Genomic DNA, 22,723 nt, shown 5'->3' on the forward strand with positions numbered 1-22,723 from the left:
CTACAGCAACATATAGGTTTATAATCAAAGCAGTATAGATAAGAAATCAAGGTCTGAGAATCACTTCCTCCAAGTCAGCATTAAAAAAAATTTACTTTTACAGTTATGGAAATAGAATGAATACTGTAATATGTTTCAAAATAACTATGTTTTCACATACTTCAAATCCAATAAATTCCCCTGCCCTCCCCCTCTAAGAAAAAAGAAACAACAAACTATATACAGTAAAAGTATAACATAAAAGCCCAATTTTGCAGTGTTTATCTATTAAATGGATTTTTTAAATAAACCAGTATTAATATTACAAAGACTTTCTCACATGACTTAGATGAAAGTAATCTGAACTTATGCGTATGTATACAAATAATAAAGCAATTAAAAATATCTTGCTTTTAAAATAATTTAAGATACCATTTTCCAGCAGCATATATGATAGTTATGGCTTAAAGAAAGCTTCATCTTGGCACAATGCTGAAGAATTCTGTGAACAAGAAAAATACTACTTAAACATTTGCAAATAATGTCATTTTCCAATTCTAGCAACCCATTCTCACCGCTATACAACATTTTAGGCAAGTAACTCATTTCCACAAAAATATGTTTGGACCTCTTTCTTCCTTAAGCCCCTAGAAGGGAACTACTACTGTTGCTTCCCTTTGTGCTAATCTTACATAGTTAAGGTTATTCCTCTAATTTTTAGCAATGAAATGGAGAGGATTTTCAGAATTTGCTCCTTTTTAAGAAGTGACAGATTCACAGCACCTGAAAGGTTTAGCATAGTCTAAGAGTGGTGGGGATGTGAATCAACTGTCCCTAGAAAATCAAATAACCAGTTCTGCTCCTTCAAATCTACTTTAGAAGTTGCTTAAACATAAGTTTATAAAACAAATAATTTAATTCAACAATCCACTTTCATTCCTCTCAGTGCCACAGACTGATTAATGAATTAAAAAACATAGGAACCAAAGAACCAAACTACAGTTCACCTTCTGTTCATTCTCAGAAATCGTTATTACTCCTAGGATAATAAAGAAGTATGAAAATTCAAATGTATCATCACATCTTCAACTTGATTCCAAGGAACAATAATGATGCCACACTTACCTAGAGAAAAGGCACTTATTTCCTTCCAGCAGTTGCTTGCCATATGCGGATGTTTCTCCATATTTAACTTCAAATTTCAAAGCCAGAAGTACTTTTTTTTTTATAATAATTGGGTGTTTTGTTGTTGCTGTTGTTGTTGTTTTAATCTTTATTTATTTATTTGGCTGTGCCGGGTCTTAGTTGTGGCACACGGGATTTTCGTTGTGGTATGTGGGATCTTTAGCTGCGGCATGCAGGATCTTTTAGTTGTGGCATGCGAACTCTTAGTTGCAACACGTGGGATCTAGTTCCCTGACCAGGGATCGAACCTGGGCCCCCCTGCATTGGGAGCATGGTAGCCACTGGACCACCAGGGAAGTGCCAAGAAGTACTCTTATAATGACATTGTGATCACTTTATTTTATAAATGATGAGACCAGAAAAGTTGACAGATTTTACTAAAGACATTTCCACTGTACCTACCAATTCTTAATCTTATCCTAACCACTAGAAAATGTATCAAGTTTCTCAGACACATAACACTTGATTCAGTTGAACGTGAAGCACTTACCTGGTTGCCTGTTTAATTAGAGAACAAACAGAAAATGGACTTCCTGGTCTATCTGGAGGAAGGTTATTTACTGAATAAGTTTTGTCTTCTCTCTGAAAATTAGTTTAAAATTTTAAAAAAGATTCAATAATAAATTTTGGCCATTATTACTTAGCTATTTTTTTCCTTAAAATATGTATTTATACAGTGAAAAGGCAAGCAGTTATTTTAAGTTAATCAACAGCCCATAAAAGGTAACTTTAAAAGGTATCTTATGATGCTTTTCCATTTTCCCTTTTTTTTTTAAAGTCTAGAATTCCTCCTATCAAAAGTTATCCTACTCAAAAATTACATTCTAATAGCCTATAACTTACTGCTCAATTTAAATCTTGCCTGTATTCAAATTAACAAACTAATTTCCCTGTGCATTAACAGGAAACCTACCATAAGCCCCTTTTTCCCTTTAGACAGAAAAAAAAAAAGAAGAAGGCGGCGGCGGCTAAATAGGCTTAAAAAACTGTTTTAATTACTATTTTAATTGAATGACTATATCATTTTGTTATATTTTATTAATGGAAGAACAATTGCTAGTTTGTGTAAGACAATATTATTATTTACAAGCTCAACTTCTTGAATTAGAAAAAAATGTTGTTTTGTTATTCCCTCTGAATTTCCTCCTTCTCAGACTCTTTCATGCTAGTGTTTACCAGGACTCTGTCTCCAGCCTTCTCTTCTGATTTCCCGGTTTCTTCTTGGGTAATCCCAGGAGGGTCCAAAACTGTGTTCATAATAAATATCACAACAGCAACAACTAACATTTATTAAACAGATGATACTATGTGCTAGGTGCTACGCTATGTAGTTTACAAAGGATTATCTCATTTACTCCTCAAAATAATCCTGAGAGATATGAACTATTAATGTCTATTTTTTAGATAAGGAAACTGAGGCTTGAGGGCTAAGTAGTAGTAGAGGTCTGAATTGAACCACAGGAGAGTGTTGCCCATACTCTACCATCAGTGAGAGAAGATAAGCTTCAAAGTCGGAGCTGGATTCAAATCACAGGTGTGCCTCTTACTACTATAATGATGGGCAGGTTATACAAACTTGTGTTAAGTCTCAGTGCCTACAACCTATGAAATGGGGATACTACCTACCATCCAGATTGTCCCGAGGATTAATGAAATAATACATATATAAAGCAACTGGGACAGAACTTAGTCTATAGTATGGTACTCAAAAAATAGTCTCTCCTCTTTTATCCTGGACCGTAGACTTGAATATCTAAATCTCTACCGGGTATCACAAAGACATTTCAACTTCAACAATGTCAAAATGAAATTACCTTCCCTTCAAAGTCTGCATTTTTTTTCCCCTCTCTCCTACTTCATATTTACCTCTGATATGTCAATCCTTACATGTTATTCCCTCTTCCTAGAACTCAGCTCCCTCCCTCCATCACCTCCCTTTGTCTGGCTAACTCCTACTTTTCCTTCAGCATCAGGGAAGCCATTAAGGAGGTCCCATACGCTAGGTGAAATCCCCTAGTTATGTCTACAAGTACAGAAAACCTCTATTCCTGCTTCTCGGTTTCCATTACAATTTCAATTTAATGTTTTATACTTAATGTTGGTCTTCTCTACTAGAATGGAGCTTCGTGAAGGTAGGGGCTGAATCTGTTTTGCTGACCTCTGTATCCTCAGCATTTATTAGCACAGTGGGCTAAGTCACATGGTAGGCACTCAAAATATCGCACCTTAATTATTTATGCCTTTCTCTATTGGATACTGAGTCCCTCGAAGGTTCTTGTCTTTTTCCACTGCCCTAATTTCATCAATTCTAAAATGCTTATTTTTCACAATTTAACCTCTCTGAAATAAAGATGCATCTTACAATTAAGAGTTTCTTTCAATTACTATCAGGCAGATAGGACGGAACTATAATAGAATTTAAATCTTTTATGGAAATCTCTTGGTAAGATTAAAAAACGCCATCATCAATACACTTCAGGTTTAAAAAATTTTTGGTTTAATCCAGTGCCTGGTACCACCACTCATTGATTAATTCAATAACTTGGCATCATTTTCAACTCCTTCCTCATCCCCAATATCCCATCAGTCATTAGTTCTGTCTCCTTAATATTTCTTGGGTCCATTCTTATCTTTCCATTCTCATTACCACTGCCTGGCCCTCATACTTCCTTCTCTGCACTACTATACATGTCTTCTAACTGGTTCTATAGCTTGAAGTGCCACTGCTTCCCCATCTCAGTTCATCTTCCTCTGAAAAGACTTAACAAAAATATGATGTCACTTCCCTACTTAAATCCTTCAGTGGCTCTCCAAAAGCAATAGGGTTTCTCATGCTCCATTAATGAACTGGCTCAACTTGGTGGTCTAATCTCTTCTCTGGACACTTCCCCCACCATTCTACCTCTGTTTTAGTCTACTACAGCCTACCACAGCATTTTCATTTCCTTCAACATTCCATACTGGCCCCAGACTCTTGCCTCCAGTTAGATGACATTTATCTACTGTTCTATGCACTAGCAAAATAGTGTGTTGAACAAGACAAGGCTTACCTCTAGGTGGGTTAGTTAGTAAACAAACATTGATCAATATGAAAATGTCACAAAGTACTAAATGCCAAGAAGAAAAAAAGAGGAGGGTACCTTGATAGGGAGTGTCATGGGTAGCTTCTTTAATGCGGACAGTCAGGAAAAGCTTCCTTGAGGAGGTGACATTTAAATAGAAATTCTAATGACAAGAGGCCAGCCATGCAAAGAGTTGAGCAAGAACAGTGTTCCCTTAGCTATATGCTCCTCTAACATCCATCCCTCTTTTGCATAACTCCTCCTGCCATGTCTTCCTCCAGAAGGCTTTCCTGGAGCCTCCCAAACAGGGTCAGGTACCCTTCCTTATGTGGACCCAAAGCACCAAGCGTTTATCTCTATGGAAGCACTTACACTGTCGGTCCCTGTCAATCTTATTTTTAACTATACAAGCAACGATACATTACTACATTTTGGCAGGGGGGGGGAAGAGTTCAAAAATATAAGATTTCAGTCCCTCCCGACTCTTCCTCCCTCACAAAATCCCAGATTCCTCCCCAAAAGTAACCACTTCAGTTTAGTTTTTATCTGCCCAGATCTTTCCCTGTGCATTTACACATGTATTATATACAGTAATATAATTGGGTTTGGGGTTTGTTTTTTGTTCTTTACACAGAAGATATCACTGTACATCTTCTCATGCAACTTTTTTTTCACTCAACAGCATTTTGGAGATCTTTCAATATCTGTCTTTCTATGCGTCTACATCTTCCTCATTCTTTTAAACTGCTTCCAGCATTCCCACGACCTGATCACCATAGCTTATTTCACCATTTTCTACTGATGAACGTTTAGATTGCTTCCAGTTTTTCGCTACTACAAACAAGACCACAGTCCACATCCTTGGCCATGCTTCTTTGTATATATGTGCTCATATTTTTCTAGGATAGATACCTTAGAAGCAGAATTTCTAGCCAATTTTACTTGATATTGTCAAGTTGGCCTTCATGAAGGCTGAATCAATTTACACTCCAATCAACACTATGAAAGCACCCCTTTTCCCCATACCCTTGCTGGCAGTAGATATTATCAACCTTTTGACAATTTGATGAGTGAAAAATATTATATCACTGTTATTTTAATTTGCATTTCTTTGATGCAGGTAGTAAAGTTGAACATGTTTTCAAATACTATGGGTTACATGGCATAATCATTCTTATCCTTTGCTCATTTTTCTATTAGGTATTTTTTTGGTCTTTTTATTAATGATTTATAGTGTACAATATTTTCTTCCAGGCCTTTGTCTTTTTTACTTTATCTAATTTAACTAAAGTTAAATATTTAAAATTTAACATACATTTAAAAATTTCAAGCTGATCAAACTTTTCTTTATGCCTTCTGGTTTTTTGTATTGTACTTAAGAAGGCCTTCCCTATCACAAGATTATAAACACTGTCCTTCTATTTTCTTTTAATAAATATAAAGTTTGGTTTCTTACATTTAGCTCTTTAATCCACCTGGAATTTATTTTGGAATATGGGTTAAAGTAAGGAGCAAACAATTTTACTCCCCAAAAAAGCCAAATGTTTCTAAATCTTTTCACTCAAGTAGACAGAGGAGAATGAATGTGTTGCTCACTGGGGTCTGAGTGTGTAAAGCCCAAGGCAGTCCACCACAAAGGCACAACTAACTTGTCTGGAAGTTTTGTATTATCTCCAAAGCACATGTGATATGTTTGCTTCAGTATAAAAATTATCACCCCCTCCCCACGACACCTTTGAGTAAAACTGAAGCTCCAGGAAGATGTTCTGTATTTGCCTTGTAGTTTTTTGAACTCTCGATACATAGCAGTCAGTAGTGTGGATGTATATGCATACCCACTCTATTTGCCTGTTTACTGAATCATCTCATGCACTACACGTGTGCGTGCACACACACACACACACACACACACACACACACACATACACACACACACTACTGGTCATGCTTTCATCTCATTTGCCTGTTTGCCTGACTGACTGACTACTAGACTGTGAACTCTTGACTGCAAGAACACTTCATCTTTACCCAGTGCTTAATAGAGTGCCTGCCTACGAATGTTCAATTAATATTTATTGAATAAATACTTTCCTACAAATAGACTTCAGCAGGGAATCTGCTCTAATATATACTAAAATATTTATGAATAAAATGATACTTGGGATTTACTTAAAAATAAATAGGGAGTGGAGGGGGCAGTGGGAAGTATAGATGGAACAAGCTGGGTAATGGGTACATGAAGGTCTGTTACGCTTGTCTTTCTGCTTTTGCATATGTTTGAAATTTTCCCTAGTGAAAAAAAATCTGCTCTAGTTTTAAGTCTTCTCCCTAGCCACCCTGATAATCTTATCACTCAAATACTCTGTAATAGAGAAAGAAAACATATTATGTTCCATCCTGCGAAGCAAAGCTGTGTGATACTATAGTAATCCCTATAAAAGGGTGGATTTCAAGTGTCAGACTGGGAACAAGCGAATTTGGACTATTAACAAAATTTCCACATGATTACATTTTGGTCTGATATATTAAATAGATCATGTTATGTTTCACTGTTTTCAACAACAGAACGATCCTGTTCAATGTTCTAATTGTATATGAAGATTTAGGAGTTAAGTTAAAAGGTATTTTAAATATGCAAGCAATTGTATGTGGGGAGAACAGAATGTGCTTTTTAATATGCAAATATTAATTCGAAGAAGTATACTGATTCAAAATTATATTACTGGTTTCAGTGTTTCCTATTGATAAATTCTATGACAGAAGAAATTTAATTTCTGATTTAAACACAAACTGCTTAGGCAAATGGATGACAGAATACTGGATGAGAATACAGCAAAAATAAGGCGGTTAGTAATTACTGTGCCAATGCTGGCAGTAAGATTATATTAATTCTCTAGACTAAGAAGTAGTAGCAAGAAATTTTATAAAAGATCAAATTTCCCATATATATATATATATATATATATATATAAAATCAGAATTATTTAGAAACAGCTATGTACCAAAAATCTTCTTGAGCTGAGACCTCATTGTCAACTTACCTTTTCTGATCCTTCTTGAATGGAATAATATATAAAATAGTTTCCCAAATAAGCTCCTTCTGATTTGAAAACAGATCCATCTCCAGGATAAACCTCTATTGAGTTCATATTTTTGTGGGTAAGTCTAAGGAAAAGAAATAATCATTAAAAAAATATTTTTCTCATTGAGATTAACATATAGATGACGGCAATCATATTTTAAAAAAAGGTAGTATGAGGGGTTTTCTTGCCTATCTAAAAAAAATGGATAATTTCATACTCTGCACATCAGCCAGCTAAATTAATTTTTTTGCAAAAAATAAACAGAACACCCAGAATTGGTTAATGTATCTATTTCAACTAAGCTCAACTTCTAGAAGTCAGGCATCTTGTCTTATCATCCTGGTATCCCACTGCCACACACAGTGGCTGGTACATTATAGTCATCAAAGCAATGCCCACTGCATAGGAGTTAAATATGACAACTCCAGAACCTAAAAATAATATTATTCTGTAAAAATGAAACTAGTAGAATCAATACCTGATGGATGAGGTTAGCCATGTGTAAAAGGAGCCACCCCTAAGAGAAGGTGACTGTACCTGGAGCAGCCAGGTACAATCAAGGTATTGGGTATATAATTTATAAAAACTTAAGCCAAGTCAATTTTATTGAAACATATATGAAGAACATATTGTCAGAAGGGGGTGGGTTTAGGTCTCATTTGTTTATTTTTGTTTTTATTTCCATTACTCTAGGATCCAAAAAGATATTGCTGCAACTTATCTTTTGAACACTCTTTGGAGTGTTCTGCCTATATTTTCCTCTAGGAGTTTTGTGGTTTCCAGTCTTACATTTAAGTCTTTAATCCATTTTGAGTTTATTTTTGTATATGGTGTTAGAGAATGTTCTAATTTCATTCTTTTACATGTAGCTGTCCAGTTTTCCCAGCACCACTTATTGAAGAGACTGTCTTTTCTCCATTGTATAGTCTTGCCTCCTTTGTCATAGATTAATTGACCAGAGGTGCGTGGATTTATTTCTGGGCTTTCTATCCTGTTCCAATGATCTATATGTCTGTTTTTGTGCCAGTACCATACTGCTTTGATTACTGTAGCTTTGTAGTATAGTCTGAAGTCAGGAAGCCTGATTCTTCCAGCTCCATTTTTCTTTCTCAAGATTACTTTGGCTATTTTGGGTCTTTTGTGTCTCCATACAAATTTTAAGATTTTTTTGTTCAAGTTCTGTGAAAAATGCCATTGGTAATTTGATAGGGATTGCACTGAATCTGTAGATTGCCTTGGGTAGTATAGTCATTTTAACAATGTTGATGTTTCCAGTCCAAGAACACAGTATATCTTTCCATCTGTTTGTGTCGTCTTCAATTTCTTTCATCAGTGTCTTACAGTTTTCGGAGTACAGGTCTTTTGTCTCCTTAGGTAGGTTTATTCCTAGGTATTTTATTCTTTTTGATGTGATGGCAAATGGAATTGTTTCTTTAATTTCTCTAAACCTAATTAAACTTAAAAGCTTTTGCACAGCAAAGGAAACCATAAACAAAACGAAAAGGCAACCTATGGACTGGGAGAATATATCTGCAAACGATGCTACCGACCAGGGATTAATTTCCAAAATATATAAACAGCTCACACAGCTCAATATCAAAAAAACAAACAACCCAATTAAAAAATGGGCAGAAGATCTAAATAGACATTTCTCCAAAGAAGGCACACAGATGGCCAACAGGCACATGAAAAAATGCTCAACATTGCTAATTATTAGAGAAATGCAAATCAAAACTACAATGAGGTATCACCTCACACCAGTCAGAATGGCCATCATCAAAAAGATCACAAATAACAAATGTTGGTGAGGATGCGGAGAAAAGGGAACCCTCCTACACTGTTGGTGGGAATGTAAATTGGTGTAGCCACTATGGAGAAGAGTATGGAGGTTCCTTAAAAAACTAAAAATAGAGTTACCATGTGATCCAGCAATCCCACTACTGGGTACATATCCAGAAAAGACGAAAACTCTAATTTGAAAAGATACATGCACCCCAATGTTCATAGCAGCACTATTTACAATAGCCAAGACACAGAAGCAACCTAAATGTCCATTGACAGATGAATGGATAAAGAAGATGTGGTATAATATACAATGGAATACCACTTGGCCTTAAAAAAGAATGAAATAATGCCATTTGCAGCAACATGGATGGACCCAGAGATTATCATACTAAGTGAAGTAAGCCAGACAGAGAAAGACAAGTATCATATGATATCACTTACATGTGGAATCTTAAAAAAAAAAAAAAGATACAAATGAACTTATTTGTAAAACAGAAATAGACCCACAGACATAGAAAACAAACTTGTGGTTACCAAAGGGGAAAGGGCAGGAGGGATAAATTGGGAGTTTGGGATTAACATATACACACTACTATATATAAAATAGATAACCAATAGGGACCTACTGTATAGCACAGAGAACTATACTCAATATTTTATAATAATCTCTAAGGGAAAAGAATCTGAAAACGAATATATGTATATATACACACACACACATACATATATATACACACACACATACATATGTATAACTGAATCACTTTGCTGTACACCTGAAACTAACGCAACATTGTAAATCAACTATACTTCAATAAAAAAATTTTTTTAATAAAAGTAAAAAATAAAAACAAACAACAAAAAAGAGAAAGGGGTGGTTTTCATGCAGGAAAAGGAGACCCCAAAGAACAAAAATTTCACAAATTTCTTCTAGCATTATTTACAGAAGTGAAACTCTGAATCTAGCCAACACTAGTATTCCAGTCACTAGAGAGGTGTACTTCGTGGTAGAAGAGGGATAATTCAATAGAATAGTTCAGACACAGAGGAGACATTCAGTGAATATCTGTGGCATGAATGGTGGCTGAAATCTCTCCTAGGCTAGCTAACTTCTCCTCTAATTCCATGCTCAACAGGCATCCTTCTGATGTGACTGATTCAGATGACTAGATCCCCTATTGCTTGGAAGCGGTATCCTAAATAACTGGCAAAATATTTCATTCACAAGCAAAACTAATCCCTCATTGGCTTTGGAGTTGTCACAAAAATCTTGTGAATATGGTTAATGTGAATTAGTCACAAGACATCTATGTGCACTAATAAAATTATTAATTAAATTTTATTTAGTTTTAATTAAATTTAAATTTAATTTAAATTAAATTTTATTAGTACACATAAAGATCTGTAAAACTCAAGGCCAAACATAGGAGAATGGTGGCCGCGGCAAAACTGTCCTCACGGGGGAGTCTATCCACAAGGCTAGTCCTATACCCTCCGTGACATTGCTAAATAGCTCCAAATGCAACACAAGTGCCTTACCTATAGGTAATACCCTTGTACCAAACCACTTTCACTAGTTCAGGATAGGAATATTCTTCTTCACCGAACTGTGAAAGTGAATCACAATAATTCCACCTGTGAAGGACAAAATACAAGCTATTAATTCTGGTTGCCTAACATAACAGTGCTACTGTAGTAAGATTTATTTCTTGCTTAAGTATTAGATCAAAGAAAAGTAGAAATTAATATGAAAGTGCATTAATGAAATTTAAAACTACATTTGACCCTTGAACAACATGGGGGTTAGGGGCACTAACCCCAGTGCAGTAGAAAACCGAGTACTGTTATCTCTGCCTCAAAAACAAAGGAGTTTATAAATGACTCACCCAAGGGCAGGAAGCTGAAACAGTTTGGATAAAATCAGGACTCAAACCCTAGTTCTGTTGATGCCCCAAATTGTGATCTCTAATCGAACACAAACTTTCCCCCCACACTTAGTTCATTTAAAGATCTGAAAAGTAAAAATACAGGCACTATATTTATTGAAAAAAACCTGTGTATAAGTGGACCCACACAGTTCAAATTCGTGTTGTCCAAGAGTCAACTGTAATCTTATTTTTCCATGTATTTTTAATAATCTCATTATTGAACCTCAGCATAAATATATAAATTAAGTTTCACTAACCTTTAAAATTTAGGATTCAAACAATAAATATTTACTGAAATATCTATGGTGAGCCAGGCACTGTGCAATACACACTATGGATATGACACCCAAGAAAGCAGACATGGTCCCTGCCCTCAATGGAGATTCTATCTAGCAGGGACATAAAGTAGTAGATACTGAACATAAAGAAAAGAGAATTACTGTATGTGATGGGATTGTATAGAGCCTAGTCCAATCTAGGGACTTCAGAATAATGACCCTAAGGAAGAAAGGCTTATTTATGCTAAGACCTGGAAATGAGCATAAGTTAGCGAGCTGAGAGAGATAAAGGGAGTGTTCCTGGCATGGAAAGAGTAGGTGCCGTGGTAAAAGAAAGCTTGGGCAAGAATTCTAGGGACCGCAAGAAGTCCAGTTTAGCAAGAGTAGAGAAAGCAAGGGCAAGAGTGGTGAGGATTACAGACCCACGAAGAGACCAGATACAGAAGGCCTGTTAAGCCATGCCTGAGGATAATGGATTTCAATCAAGGCCAGTGGCAAGTTATTGAAAAACTGTTAATTTAGAAGCATAAATCTCTTTTGATGTGTACTTATAATACTGGAATTCCCAATTCTAACTACATAATCATGACAAGGCTAAAAATCATTCCCATTTTTTGTTTCCAATAACAAATATGTACTCAGAAGACTACCTGGGATCATATCCCAATTCTACAAGCACTAGGTGTGAGACTGTGCTTGGGTTATTTAACATTTCTGTGTCTCAAGTTCCTCTACCAAATGGGGTTGATAATAGTACTTACCTCATGGGGTTACTATGAGGACAAAATAGGTAAGTATAACCATGACTGGCACAAAGTGCTCTGTGTTAGCTATTATCATTATTACTACACTACTTATACAGAGTTCATGTTACAAATCTATAACCATTAGGCTATTCATTTCTTAGTGAAGGTAAAAGGTTTGTACCTAGCCATCCAGAAGCCTCTCCATGTTTAGCCCTTTTGAAGATGGACATATTTACAGTCAGTTAACCAAAGACAAGGGTGTCCTCTGAGGCTATGTATGAAAGAAAGAACCCATGATCACACACTTGTCAGGTCCATGATCCAGCAACAGAACTAGCAGGTTCCACTGAGCAGCAGCGGATGCTTCCCAGGGCTCGCTCCCACCGAGCTCTGTGCCATCACTTACCACACTTCAATAATCTTTTCAGTGATAGTGACCCTTACTAGACTCTAAGCTCCTAGAAAGCAGGGACTCTTAATCATCTCTACAGTCTCCATGCTTAACAAAGTACCTAGTGTAGTCAGCCTTCCACCAACATCCAATGCATGGATGTAAAGTAAGAAATATAAGCAACACATTAGCCAGGGACATTATTTACTATCCGTTACAAGCAAAGTTTTAGATCAACTGAACTTTCCTTATGAATGGTATCAGATGATTCAGAAAGAAAAATGATCCTTAGGTAAGGTCTGGTTCTGACAAAAGCATTAGGACAAATAAGTCATTCTTCCATTACCTGTGCAGGTGTGGGACAGGACAGCTTAGTAACAGGGCCCTGGGAAGAACAGAAACTTCTTTTCCTCTTTCCTCAGAAACGTCAGAAGTTAAAATTCTCTTCTGGGTGATATCTGCATCAGTTCCAGACATATTGCTGATTTTATTATGAAAACGAAGTGCTAAAGACAAAGGATATTTCCATTCCTCCGGACAGGAGGCCACAGACCAGCACTGCTTTACCCACGTGTATACACACGTGTCTTTTGTCCCAGGTGAAGACAGCGCCTCCCTCCCTTCAGTTCCATTTACACAACTCTTCTCTAAACGTTCTTTGGATTTCGTGATCTGATAATAAAGTTCATTTTCTTTATTCTTCAGTCTCTGTCCTGATAAACTTCCATATGTACAGATTTTGCCAGCTTTTTCAACTAGTTTGTCCTTTTTGGCTTTATTATTTTTTTCTGACAGTACTATAGATGAGTCTGGCTTCTGGCTTACTTTACACAAAAAATGTACTGTAAATTCATTCTGAGATTTGGGCAGGCAAAGGTATGCATGACCATCTAAAGATGATATCTTCACGGTGCCACTCTGCATACGTACCATGCCATCATCAGTATCAAGACTGGGCCATCTCACTTCTGAGATGTCAGTGAAGATACGCTGAGTTGAGGAGAGAAAAAGGGATGGTATTTTCTGTTAACAGTCCAATTTTTCCATACATTTGATACTTACATATTATGTAAGAAAGCTCTTAAAGTTTTGTGTTCTACTACCTAGAAAGAATGAAAAATGTCAGCCTATATATGGTTTTCCAGAGAACATTTGATATTGTTAAGATTATTTCTTAGAAAAGTAGACATAAAACACACACACACACACACACACTCTGACAAAAAGGACAGAAAAGAAGAAAAAGAAAAATCATCTTGGTTATATTTAATGTTAAACGTATTTTGATTTAAAGTGTACAATGAATCAGAGATAAATAGATTTGCAGCCCCTCCCAAAAAGTCTATTCTGAAAAAGAACATAAATGAGGGAAGACCAGCACTGCTGTATGAAAAGCAATCATAACTTAAATGGTGTGGAACCAGCATAAAAATCACTGACAGAACAATTTAGAGAACACAGAAACAGACTCAACCATATCTCAAAATGTTACATATGATAACATAAGTTTTTCAAAACAAGGGGGGGAAGGGAGATTACATATTTAGTAAATGGTACTGAAATTATTGAACAGCATTTGGGAAATGCTATCTCAAAGGATTATCACATGGACTAAATAGGATAACATGTATAAGGTACTCGTCCTACATAGCACCAGGTACAGCACACACTAAAATAAATTCCGGGTGCCTTAAAGGGTAACATTTAAAAAAATCGAATTACTCAAAGGTAAACTGATCTGGACCAACAGCAAACAGATTCATAACAGGTAAAAGTGCCTGTTGCATCTTTTCATATAAGATAAAAACGGTAAGTGTCACATAACAGTCTTTTAATCAGTTAAGCTTGCCAAATTACACATTTCACCTTCCATTTATATAAAACCATAGATTTACAAAAACTACTGTCAAGAAAGCCTTGTAAATTTACAGTGCTATCTATGTGTACAGATACTAGTGTGCTAAAATTAAGGGCAGTATTCATGCCATTTGCAGCAACATGGATACAACTAGAGATTACTGCACTAAATGAAGTAAGTCAGAAAGGGAAAGACAAATACCATATGCTATCACATATATGTGGAATCTAAAATGTGGCACAGGGCTTCCCTGGTGGTGCAGTGGTTGAGAATCTGCCTGCCAATGCAGGGGACACAGGTTCGAGCCCTGATCTGGAAAGATCCCACATGCCACGGAGCAACCAAGCCCATGCGCCACAACTACTGTAGCCTGTGCGCCTAGGGCCCGTGCTCCGCAACAAGAGAAGCCACCGCAATGAGAAGCCCGTGCACCACAACGAAGAGTAGCCCCTGCTCACCGTAACTAGAGAAAGCCCACACGCAGCAACGAAGACCCAACGCAGCCAAAAATAAAACAAATAAATAAATAAACATAAATAAATAAAATGTGGCACAAATGAACCTATCTACAAAACAGAAACAGACTCACAGACATAGAGATCAGACTTTTGTTTGCCAAGGGGGTGGGGCGGGGAAGGGAGAGGGATGGACTGGGAATTTGGGGTTGGTAGATGCAAACTATTACATTTAAAATGGATAAACAACAAGGTCTACTGTATAGCACAGGGAACTATATCTAGTCTTTTGGGATAAACCATAATGGAAAAGAATATTAAAAAAAAGAATGTCTATATGTGTATAACTGAGTCACTTTGCTGTAGAGCAGATTGGCACGACATTGTAAATCAACTATACTTCAATTAAAAAAATTATAGGGCTTCCCTGGTGGCGCAGTGGTTGAGAATCTGCCTGCCAATGCAGGGGACACGGGTTCGAGCCCTGGTCTGGGAAGATCCCACACGCCGCGGAGCAACTGGGCCCGTGAGCCACAACTACTGAGCCTGAGCGTCTGGAGCCTCTGCTCCGCAACAAGAGAGGCCGCGATAGTGAGAGGCCCGCGCACCGCGATGAAGAGCGGCCCCCACTCGCCGCAACTGGAGAAAGCCCTCACACAGAAACGAAGACCCAACACAGCCAAAAATAAAAATAATAAATAAATAATAAATAAAAAAAATTTTAAAAAAAAATTATAAACAAAGGGCAGTATTCATTGATGGCAAACCTGCTTTATAAGGATGGTCAGTTCAGACAATTCTTTTTTCTAGACTTAGACTACCTAATGATCCTACTGCAGCATCAGCAGCAAGTTACATAGTTTCAATGAATAGTTACTCAAAAGATACAGTGGATGGACTTCCTTGGTGGCGCAGTGGTTAAGAATCCACCTGCCAATGCAGGGGACACAGGTTTGATCCCTGGTCTGGGAAGATCCCACATGCCATGGAGCAACTAAGCCCATGCACCACAACTACTGTGCACCACCACTACTGAAGCCCACATGCCTTAGAGACCATGCACTGCAAATACTGAGGCCACACGCTGCAACTACTGAAGCCCACGCACCTAGAGCCCGTGCTCCCCAACAAGAGAAGCCACCGCAATGAGAAGCCTGCGCACCGCAACGAACAGTAGCCCCCGCTCACCGCAACTAGAGAAAGCCTGCGTGCAGCAACAAAGACCCAATGCAGACAGAAAAAAAAAAAAAAGATACAATGGAAAAATGGCCTTGTAAACTAAGTCATTAGCTTACAATTTTTCTTGACTCCTTTGCCATGAGACAACACAACAGAAAATTACTCAGTAAGCAGGCAAGCATCAGGACTGTAGCAGAAAGTGATTAAGAGACACAGTCTTCAGAGTCAGATAGACTGGGTTCAGATCCTGACTTTGCCACTTAGAAAATTTTCATGGACAAATTAGGTAAACTCTCTGAGATTTAGCTCCCTCACCTGTAAAAAGGGGTTTGGTAGGTAACCAATACACCTGATTTTGATTGTTTGGACATCCATTTTGATCAGCAGGTACCCATGCCATACTGGTGTTATTAAATATTTTTAATACTATTCCTAGTTCTTGGCACATAGTAAACCCTCAAGAAATGATGGTTATTATTACTCCTAAAAGTTCAAAATAGAATAAAAGAATAAAATGTGTATACCCATAAGTAATTACACATCTCTACTACACATTAACAAATAACTACACATAAGCTACTTAAAATGGCCGCAAAGTTTGTTAATATGGACACCTCTGAGAATCAAAAAGTCACCAACCTGTAAAGCTCTGAGTATAATCCTCTGCTACAAAAAAAAAGGCAGAGAATCATCAAAAAATCTACAAACAATAAATGCTGGAGAGGGTGTGGAGAAAAGGGAACCCTCTTGCACTGTTGGTGGGAATGTAAATTGATACAGCCACTATGGAGAACAGTATGGAGGTTCCACAAAAAACTAAAAATACAACTACCATATGACCCAGCAATCCCACTACTGGGCAGATACCCTGAGAAAACCATAATTCAAAAAGAGTCATGTACCACAATGTTCATTGCAGCACTATCTACAATAGCCAGGACATGGAAGCAACCTAGGTGTCCATTGACAGATGACTGGATAAAGAAGATGTGGCACATATATACAATGGAATATTAGTCAGCCATAAAAAGAAACGAAATTGAGTTATTTGTAGTGGGGTGGGTGGACCTAGAGTCGGTCATACAGAGTGAAGTAAGTCAGAAAGAGAGAAACAAATACCGTATGCTAACACATATATATGGAATATATATGGAATCTAATACATATATATGCTAACACATATAAATGGTTCTGAAGAACCTAGGGGCAGGACAGGAATAAAGACGCAGACATAGAGAATGGACTTGAGGACTCAGGGAGGGGGAAGGGTAAGCTGGGACGAAGTGAGAGAGTAACATTGACATATATACACTACCAAATGTAAAATAGATAGCTAGTGGGAAGCAGCCGCATAGCACAGGGAGATCAGCTCGGTGCTTTGCGACCACCTAGAGGGGTGGGATAGGGAGGGTGGGAGGGAGACGGCAAGAGGGAGGGGATATGCGGATATATGTATGCATATAGCTTATTCACTTTGTTATACAGCAGAAACTTACACAACATTGTAAAGCAATTATAATCCAATAAAGATGTTAAAGGAAAAAAAAGGCAGAGAGATAAACTATATAACTTCTGTGTCTCAATGTACAAAATATCAAAACACCCTAGTCTGTGGAAATATATAGGTCTATGTGTTCTATAGCAACATGCCTATGCTCAAAGTGTCATGAAGAAAAAGACTAAATATTAAACTACCTGTTTGTAATTACTTGTCCTCAAATATTTGTTTTTAAAATGAAGTTTAAAAAATATTACCTTTTTCCTTTCAGAAGGTATGATGCTTTCAGATAAAAAAGGGCAAGTAGCAAAAGAGTTACGGAAATCTAGGGCTCGCTGTAGCTGCTCCTACAAAAAGAAATACAAAGTAATTTAAAAAAATGATTTGAAAATCAATTTAGAATGACAGTAATCTGGAACACTAACTACTTTCCATATTCTGGCCACCTCAACAATATTTTAGTATTAAAAAGAGTAGTTTTTGTGTCATCTTTACTTACTCGGTACGTGCTAATAACAAAGTGTGTCCTTTGGCGAATTCTTTCTGGTTGTTGTAAAGGATGTGCTGAAATAGGAGGTGCTTTTTCAAATAAAAATTCAGAGCCACAGGGAGAAAGCTGCAATCTGGAACCATCAACATATTGTACTTGCACTGAGTCATCTTCATAAAGTACTATTTGCACTTCAGCCGCCATTATTGTGACTATGGATAAAATGTCCTTCCAAGGCAAAGGCTGAGGAAATAAGAAATACAGTAGCTCCAAATAGTTCTCTTCATGTACAAAAGTTCTATCAAAATAAGTGGATGAACATAAGCAAAACACAAAATTGCCATTGCATTTACTTTTGTTGAATGAAAAGTGATTATCTTGCTATACACGCTTATGTGATCTGAATGCCTTCATTAACCCCAAGGGCTCTACTTCAGTGTGGGAAGATAACTGAGAGGGAGATGGCCCACCAAGTTATAAATGCCCTTATCATTTTAGTAGCTTTACTTCTGAAGTTTAACTTCTGAAAATTGTATGCTCAGTGTCTCATTTCAAATAACAAGCAAATTCCATCTTTGCAAAAAGAATACAGCAAATCATTTGTAGGACATGTAAAAGGCAGGCCAAAAGTAACTATTAGGCCTAAGGGAAAAGAACACCTGGATTCCTGCCCCTAGCCTGGCATTAAGGAAGTAGATCCATGTCACGACTCAGAAAGCTAAGTAACCACCTAGTGTCTTAGATTCATCCTTATTTCATTGAATTCAATTTCCTCTTCTTCACCTCTAAATGTCTCTGTATTTTCACTTACGCTTTCCATATAGGTATGACGGAAGGGGAATGGAGGGCTGGGTTCCAACTCCACCAGCTCATAGCTATAAACCACAGGTTGGTTGGGTTGGTTGTTTCCTTATTTGTAAAATGGGGGTAACAGGATCATTGTGAGGATTAAATGAGACAACACGTATGACAGCGCCAGTAGTGTGAATGTTGCCTTGTAGGAGCTCAGTAAATTTTATGATTCTTTCTAAAACTAACTCCATCCCCTTCTAGGACATCATCTCCTTCTGTTACTCAGGTGATAAAAAGTTTCACCTGTCAGAAAAAAAAAACTTTCCATAGATACCACCTTCCCCAGTTTACCTCTACTGCCTACCAATAAACTTCTCAGGTATAGTATCCACTCAGTGTCAGCTTTCTCTCCCAACAATCTTCGATGAATTGCAATCCAGCTTTCTCCTCCACCTCTCTACTGAAATTGTTTCACAACGGTCACCAGTATCTTCCTATACCCAATGACTTCAGTCTTCACCCTGCTAAACTGGTCAACGTGTGACAATGTTGTCTATCTTCCCTTGCACCAAACTTCCTCTTCCTCTGCCTTTTATTTTAAAAAAAGGGGGGGGTGGGTGCACCATGGTCCCTCCTCCACCACCCCCTCTATATCTACTGCTCTTTTTAATCATTCCTTTTCTTCACCATTCTCTCAAATCAAGGATTCATCAACACCTGACCTTAGTTAGTCCCCATTTCATCTCTTCTTACTAGATACACTCATGTTGCTTTTATGCCCACCCTTGCTTTTTAAAAAAAAATCTTACCGGGCTTCCCTGGTGGTGCAGTGGTTGAGAATCCGCCTGCCAATGCAGGGGACACGGGTTCAAGCCCTGGTCCAGGAAGATCCCACATGCTGTGGAGCAACTAAGCCCGTGCGCCACAAATACTGAGCCTGCGCTCTAGAGCCTGCGAGCCACAACTACTGAAGCCTGCGTGCCTAGAGTCCATGCTCCGCAACAAGAGAAGCCACCACAATGAGAAGCCTGCGCACCGCAACGAAGAGAAGCCCCTGCTCTCCGCAACTAGAGAAAGCCCACATGCAGCAACGAAGACCCAACGCAGCCAAAAATAAATAAAATAAATAAATTTATTAAAAAAAAAATCTTACCCCTCTTCAATGTATGTAATTAGCTACGTATGATATAGCCTATAATCTTTTGCAGAATATGTCAGGATATAAGTAAATATTAAACCAATATTAAATGATCTCTCCTGAGGAAATTCACACTTTAATCATTTTCTTTCTTTAGAGAACTTCCAAATCTACCTGACCTCTCTCCAGAGCTTCCAGTTGCCTGCAGGACCTCTCTTCATGTCCCTGTTCCACAGATACATAAAACTCCACATGACTAAAATGGAACTTAATCACTCCCACCAAAAGCAGACTTCTGTAATACCCCCTAATTCACTTTCACTCTTAACTCCCTGGAGGCCAGTCTACAAACAGTAGCTAGAGGGACCTTTTAAAATAAAAATGAGATCTAACCCTTCTTGACTTACAACCCAACATTTGCACTTAGATAAAACCCAAATTCTTTTTTTTTAAAATTAATTTATTTTATTTATTTATTTTTGGCTTTATTGGGTCTTCATTGTTGTGCAGGGGCTTTCTCTAGTTGCAGCGAGCGGGGGTTACTCTTCGTTGTGGTGCACAGGCTTCTCATTGCGGTGGCTTCTCTTGTTGCGGAGCACAGGCTCTAGGCGCACGGGCTTCAGTAGTTGTGGCACGCCGGCTCAGTAATTGAGGCTCGCGGGCTCTAGAGCGCAGGCTCAGTAGTTGCGGTGCATGGGCTTAGTTGTTCCTAGGCATGTGGGATCTTCCCAGACCAGGGCTCGAACCCGTGTCCCCTGCATTGGCAGGTGGATTCTTAACCACTGCACCACCAGGGAAGCCCAAAACTCAAATTCTTAACCACAGCTTATAAAAGCCATACAACCTGCCCCCATCTACCTCTCCAATGTCATCTCCTAACTCTCTCCTTCTTGTTCAGGACAACTTAGCTACGTTGGCCTTTTTAATGTTTTTTTAAGGAAGCTGTATCGCATGTCAGAACCTTTGCACTGTTCCTTCCGCCTAGCATGTCCTTTCCCTGGCTCATCACATGGCTGGTTCTTTGGCACCATTAATATCTCAGTACAAATATCTAACTTCCTCAAAGGCCTAACTTGACCAGTTAAAGTTGTTCCCAACCATCTCCCAATCACTTTTTATCCATTTCATCGTTTTTCTTCAAAATATCTATTGCTATCAAAACTGTTCTATTTATTTACTTGCTTTTAGTCTTTTCCCACTAGCACATAAACTCATTCAGAGCAGGGCCCTCATCTGTCTTATTCACAGTTCTATCCCTGGCATCTAAAACAATACTTGGCCAATAATAAGGGTGCAATAAATTTTTTTTTTTAATGATAAATATATAAGTAATATATAAGAATATATATGTGAATTTTAAAATTCTTGCTCCTCCTGAATTTGCAATTTGAGTTAATGGCATCTCAATGTTGGCAATATTTGATTTCTCAGTGTTTCCCTTTACATCCTTGTAACAAGTCCTGTTGATTTTGTCAGTCTCTCCCATAAATTTGGCTCCTCCTTTTCTGTTTCAGGCCGACAACTTGCCCCTCCATTCCTGTAAACTGTCTGGGAACTTTTTCCAATTTTTCCCCTCTCTAATCCATTTCCAGTAATGCCCTCACAAGTAACTTTCCACAACCCGACCATACCAACCACTTTACATCACTTGTTTACATACTTGTTAAACGGCAATAAATATTCATAGCAATAAATATATTTATATTGCAGCTATACGTATCATATATATGTATGATATCAACCTGCTATTTCTGAAAAAAAAGGTGCAGATACACAGTTGGAAAACATATTTTCTGATAACAATTGGAAAAAGGTCTTTATCTTTAGCCAAGTTTTCTTTTTTTTTTTTTATCAGCTTATTGGGGTATAATTGTTGTTTAGATTATTTAAATAATCAAGCATACACAGGAAACAGTAGAATGTCTAAAGTTCCTGGCATCATAAAAAAATAATCCAGCTCCAACCTAAATTTCCAGCCTCATCTCTACTGTCTTATTCCTGTTTGTGTTTTCACCACCCAGCACATTACGTCCGAGTATATTTAACGATCAAAAAGCCTCAAGTTTGTTCTTGACATAAACGGGAACCTCATTTTTTAAAATGCGCTATCTAGTTACAGAAAAAGCCTCATCAAAACAACAACCAACGTCTTAAACTCACACAGCAAGCAGTTCTGAGCTGAAAAGTCGTGGAAATGAGGACAATCAACGGCCCTTGTGCTTTTAATTTGCCAAAATGGTCGGAGTAAGAAACGTCTGCGCCTGCCCACGACTGCTTCTCGAGGAATTTGTCTTGAGTTTAACAAATTACCAGCAAGTTATGTTTCTCGATGAAAGAAAACAATCATAACCGAGAGGAGTAAGGCCACAGGGAGAGTGTTTGGCGGTCTTTCGTCGAGTCCGAGTGGCGGAGGGGCAGCGGCAGCAGCAACGACAGCTCTGACCCCGGAGAAGAAGCGAAGGCAAACAGCTGCGATTCAAACCTTCCCGCACCCTAGGAAAGCCGCCCCACTTTACAAATGAAGACCGGAAGTCCCGACCTGACCGCGCCCCCCGCTCGCATCGGGGGGGGGGGCGGGACCGGAAGTAGGGGAGGCGGGGCTCCCAGTCCGGAAGCTGGTCCGCCCCTCTCCGGCTTTTACTTCCGGTACCCCCCAAGGAACTGGTCTGACCTGGTTGTTCCAAAGCTGGCTGGGGCTTGCATTCTGATGGTCTATCCGAGATAGCTACAGAGGTGTAATTTAGTGGAGTAAAGCTTATTTAAATAATCTAAGCAATTATACGTCAATAAAGCCGTTAAAAAAATTGGGCAAAGATAGAGACCTTCTTTTCCTAGTTTGGTATCAGAAAATGTCTTTCAACAGTTTCTCTGCACCT

General features: G+C 38.0%; 1 protein-coding gene across 3 annotated transcripts in view; it reads right to left on the reverse strand.

Annotated features, from left to right (window-relative positions):
• Positions 1 to 22,324, reverse strand: part of C3H5orf34 (chromosome 3 C5orf34 homolog) — a 33,343-nt gene extending 11,019 nt beyond the window's left edge. For 2 of the 3 annotated variants that reach the window (XM_036847687.1, XM_036847689.1), the window contains exons 1-8: positions 22,008 to 22,324; positions 17,927 to 18,160; positions 17,685 to 17,774; positions 12,784 to 13,427; positions 10,634 to 10,729; positions 7,268 to 7,391; positions 1,655 to 1,746; positions 412 to 481 (exon numbers count right to left, since the gene is read on the reverse strand). In XM_036847687.1, coding sequence (XP_036703582.1) covers positions 412 to 481; positions 1,655 to 1,746; positions 7,268 to 7,391; positions 10,634 to 10,729; positions 12,784 to 13,427; positions 17,685 to 17,774; positions 17,927 to 18,121 — 1,311 coding nt within the window. In that variant the 5' untranslated portion in view covers positions 18,122 to 18,160; positions 22,008 to 22,324. The remainder of the gene's footprint in view (positions 1 to 411; positions 482 to 1,654; positions 1,747 to 7,267; positions 7,392 to 10,633; positions 10,730 to 12,783; positions 13,428 to 17,684; positions 17,775 to 17,926; positions 18,161 to 22,007) is intronic. The other variant, XM_036847688.1, reaches the window with a different exon arrangement.
• Positions 22,325 to 22,723: the final 399 nt, after the last annotated feature.

This window comes from Balaenoptera musculus, chromosome 3, assembly GCF_009873245.2.
Source record: "Balaenoptera musculus isolate JJ_BM4_2016_0621 chromosome 3, mBalMus1.pri.v3, whole genome shotgun sequence".
In the NCBI taxonomy this organism is placed as follows: Eukaryota; Metazoa; Chordata; class Mammalia; order Artiodactyla; family Balaenopteridae; genus Balaenoptera; species Balaenoptera musculus.